The sequence below is a fragment of the Tachypleus tridentatus genome, chromosome 13 (assembly GCF_004210375.1).
Source record: "Tachypleus tridentatus isolate NWPU-2018 chromosome 13, ASM421037v1, whole genome shotgun sequence".
Taxonomy (NCBI): domain Eukaryota; kingdom Metazoa; phylum Arthropoda; class Merostomata; order Xiphosura; family Limulidae; genus Tachypleus; species Tachypleus tridentatus.
In genome coordinates this window covers 217,617,570-217,622,164 of record NC_134837.1, presented here as the reverse complement: position 1 = coordinate 217,622,164, position 4,595 = coordinate 217,617,570, and the positions used below count along the sequence as shown (strand labels likewise).

At 32.3% G+C, this 4,595-nt stretch overlaps 1 protein-coding gene across 1 annotated transcript; it reads left to right on the top strand.

Annotated features, from left to right (window-relative positions):
• The first annotated feature begins 776 nt into the window (after positions 1-776).
• Positions 777-3,037, top strand: mRpL13 (mitochondrial ribosomal protein L13). Its single transcript, XM_076476070.1, has one exon. The coding sequence runs from the start codon at positions 1,286-1,288 to the stop codon at positions 1,832-1,834; it is 549 nt and encodes a 182-aa protein (XP_076332185.1). The 5' UTR covers positions 777-1,285; the 3' UTR covers positions 1,835-3,037.
• The last annotated feature ends 1,558 nt before the right edge of the window (positions 3,038-4,595 follow it).

The window sequence follows — 4,595 nt, the reverse complement described above, 5'->3', positions numbered from 1 at the left end:
ATAATTCACAAGATCAAATTAATACATCAATGGTGTTTATAATTATATACCTCTACACAAGTGGAGGTAGTTAGCTAGGCAGTTTGTGTGTTTCTTTCAAGTTAAGTACAAAGCTACACAAAGGGTTATCTGTCTCTACCCACCAAATTATCGAAACCTGGATTTCGGCAGTGTAATCTGCAGACATACCGCTGTACCATTGAGCGGTGGGAGGGAGGAATCAGTTAGGCGAAGTTGACATATTTTTGAAAAAAGTCTACGTTTATGCAGGAAAAAGTGATAAAGCGACTCAAAAAAGTCTCGGTACTAGTACCGCCCATATTAAATTCCACTGAGTACCAGCAGTATTTCACCCCTGCAGTATAGGTATACGACTACTGTGTAAGTAAGTGATATTTCAAAATACTACACAAAATATTTACAACTAATTTCTATATTAAGCTTAGTGTCATTCGTTCAATTTAACAATATGCACGTTTACTAACAAAGGGGTATTGCTTGAGACTGGTATAATTCAGTGACAAGTATTAAACTGTTTGATAGTTGGCCTTTACATTTATTTTAAACACTTACGGCAAAGCTTACAACATTTCGCGGATTAAAGAAAAATAATCCAGTTAACGCAGCTAATAATATTGACTCTCATAACTGAAAAGATAATTTATTTAGCAATGCGTAAGAATGTTTTCAATATCATCTATATTTGTCTGGCTTTTGTTTGTTTTTTTAAATTACTATTTCACGTATGTAATTACGATAGTTAGTGAACCTACCGCAAGATGCCATAACCGTTTTAGTAAAGTGTGTGTGTGCGATATGTGTTTATTATTAATTCAGTAATTTTATATTTACCAATGTGAGTTTTCACTGGGTATAAACAGTAATCATATAAATTGTAAAGTATAAGGCTTTCCATTTCGAACTCTGTTTGTGTTAATTGTCAATAGGAGATTTGATAAATCGATTTTCTCAACAGTCAAATTACTTTGTAATTAGTGCTAGAAATTTTGTAAATTGTATTCCACTCGTTGTCCTAGACTAACACTAAAAAGTTAGTAAAACGGACTGTCACTGTCGGTTGATTGTACTATTTATGCAAATTACGAGTTATATTCTAGATTAGCCAAATAGAGCACTAAAAATAGGGCTTATTATACATGTATATAAATAATATCTAGTGAGTGTTGACCTTGTAGTTATTTTTACGAGAAGAAAAACTTTCCTTGGCCTGCGACTTGTGAAACTGAAAGAGTAATTTGTCTTCAGTTTGAAATAAAACAGTATAATGAATAGACCTATTTCCACGTACAAAAGAGTTCAGCAATGGGCTGTGTTTGGGCGTCTGTGGTATCTTTTTGATGCTAAATGGCAAAATCCTTTTGATTCAGCAGAAAAGATTTCAAAATATTTATCAGGAAAACATAAACCAATCTACCATTCTCTTAGTGACGTTGGAGACCATGTTGTTGTGATTAATACAAAAGACATTGCTTTACCAAATAAAGAGTGGCGTTATCGGATGTATTATCATCATACTGGTTTTGCTCGTGGTGCATCATGGACATCTGCTTGGGAGCTTCATAATAAAGATCAAACAAAAGTGTTGTGGAAGGCAGTATATAAAGCATGTGGAGGAAGTCTTTTACGTCCCAATATGATGGAAAGGCTTCATCTTTTTCCAGATGATAACATACCCCAAGAACTTATGGAGAACATTTCTGATCACGTGAAACAGCTTCGCCCAGTACCTAAAGCTTTGCATGAGTATACAGAAGAAGAAATAAATAATTTTCCAAAAGTGTTTGAGTGGCCAGAAGATTATGTTTTAAAGTGAGCTTTAAAATATATAAAAAAGTTTTTATAGATTGAGAAATGTTTTTCTTAATTTCCCTATGAAAGAAATTTTAATGTGTCATTATTTTTGTGTTGTTGTTTAATATGTTGCTGTAATTTGTGAACCCAGTTCTAAAACTGCTCATAGGTTGGAGTTGTATTGATATTGTGGAAGAACATGCTCGTATTAATAGTTAGTTCAAAGATCCTGAAATAATTTTTCATGCTATAAAATTATGAACTTTATGAAAGAAATGCTTAACAATGTAGCCTAAATGACATTTGTTAATTAGCTAAATAAAAGTTTTTAGATCAGATAATAGTAAGGTGGACAGTGTTATTTATTAATCTGATTCTAATGAAAGTTTGACAGTATCCTATTATGGTCAGTAGCCAAACACTTAAAAAGCATTTTTTTCTTTTACATATTTGATTAAAACAGTGAAAAGAACTATTAAATACTAACTTGAGAAAAAGATGAAATAATTCAAAATACCATTGTGAAATGTTAATGTACAAATTAATTACAAGAGTTAAACATTGGAGGAAGAGTAATCATTGTGTAATTAGCTTTGTTTTTGTACATTTGAGATAAATCAATGAAATTTCAGTTTTTACTTTTCAAAAAACTAGTTTTGAGGTTGTGAGACAAGACTTATGAGTAAATTGTAATAATGAATTAAAAGGTGACTGGGAAATTTAAAAATGAATTATTTTTAAATCAGCATCGGCATCTTCCTAAACAGAGGAAGAGTATAATGGGAAAGATCAACCTAATTGTTTACGAAATAAATAAGCATGAAATATATGTACTAAATTTTTTTAATTATTATATATTGATTTGTTTTGATAAAGGAGAAAATTGTGAATAAATACCAAAACTTTAAGAGTTTTAAATTAATAGAGGTTGTTGGATTTGCAGAACTATAGTAAGTTTAGCTAACTGATGATAGAACTATCAATAAAGGTTTTAAACATGTTTAAGGTGAGCAAAATGTTAAAATTGTGACAGGACCTATTCGAGGATGTTGATGGCAAGGTTTTTGTTGAAAACTGATATGGCTGGGCTTGTAGGTGTTGTTACAAGTGAAGACAGAATAAGTAATATTCCTGATTCTGGATATTTTATGGGAAGTACTTAACCAGAATTATGTGGATATTAATCCTTCAGGTATGTTAAGGTTAAGAAATAAAATAAAAACAGTTAAAGCACCAGGATCAGATCTGATTTTGTCCAAGGCATTAAACAAGGTCCAAGTCAGACATGTTGAGTATATTTCTCTTCATTTATAGACATGTTGGAACCAGGGGATGAGTGTGTTATCATACCTCTACTTTTATATATTTGACTTAATTAGCAACTGCACATTATTATATTATCTGCATGTCTAGCCAAGCATACCCACTTTGTAACTCCTTACATCACTGCTGAGCATTTCTTTACTCCTATCTTCACTGTAGGTGATAAAAGTTATTCAGGAAGTTAGATGCCAATTAATTTTTTTACAGTAGTGGCAAAAATTGTATAGTATGAGGAAAAAAGATTTACAAAATCATATGTTAAAATACTGGAGAAAGCCAACACAGATTCACCAAAGGAAAATGGAAAGTTTGCTTTACAAATCTGATTTGTAAGGATGTTACTTCTCTGAATGATGGAAAGTGTGTTGATTTGGTGTGCTTGGTTGGGAAAGCTCTCTAGAGGATGCTACATAAAATATTAGTTTTTAAAAAAATTACACTAACGGGTTGGAGGATGCTGAGATATTACAAAATGACCTGTATCAACTTGTGAGTTGGACAATTATGATGAATTATAGTAAATGCAAGACAATGTATATGGTGTATTATGATTTGAATCACAAGATTGATATTATTGGGAAACCATTCAATACCACAACTGAAAAAAAGAATCTTTGCATAAATGTGTATTCTTAAATATGATTACAAGTGAAAAGAGGTACTTATTTTTCTACAAATTACTAGTTAGGCCTTATTTGGAATACTATGTACAGTTTTGGTTTCCTTGACAAAGATGACATTAGCTTACACTGTGCTAACACAAATTTTGTTCCTGGAAGGTATGTGTTATTTCTTAATTGCTTATGTTGTAGAAGTACAGAAAATGGCCATTATTCCCTTCAAACTTTGCTTTTGTGACCTGGATAATGAAATTAACCTATTTTCTATGTAAAAATGGACAAATTTGTACATTTTCAGTTACATAAGGTCTAAGTAAAACAACATATAAATCAAGATTTACATGTATTTATACTAAAGTTATACAAAAATGTTTAGAAGTGAGTAGTTTTTCTAGATTTGTGACTGTAATGTAAATAAACTTTCACGTATCAGCCCCCAAATATAGTCTACCATCATGTTTTTGTCATAAGCTCCTTGGTAGCAGTGTTCAAAGTCCAGTATATGTTGGTGGAAGCACTCACCTTGCTCCTCTGAGTATGCTCCCATGTTCTCATTGAATGTATCAAGATGAGCATCAAGGATACGGATTTTCAGGGACATCCTGCAGCCCATTTTGCTGTAGTTCTTCACCAGAGCCTCAATCAGTTCCACATAATTTTTGGCCTTGTGATTGCTTGAGAAGCTCCAAACCACTGAGACAAAGCTGCTCCAAGATTTTTTTCCTTCCTACTGAGCTTCTTGGAGAATTCTGTGCATTCCAGGATCTTTATTTGTGGTCGAATGAAGACACCAGCTTTGACCTTTGCCTCAGACAGCTTAGGGAAGAAGTCTTGAAGATA

Bases quoted from the DNA above. Each gene is read 5' to 3' on its own strand.
- mRpL13 (XM_076476070.1), top strand. From the start codon at position 1,286: ATGAATAGACCTATTTCCACGTACAAAAGAGTTCAGCAATGGGCTGTG.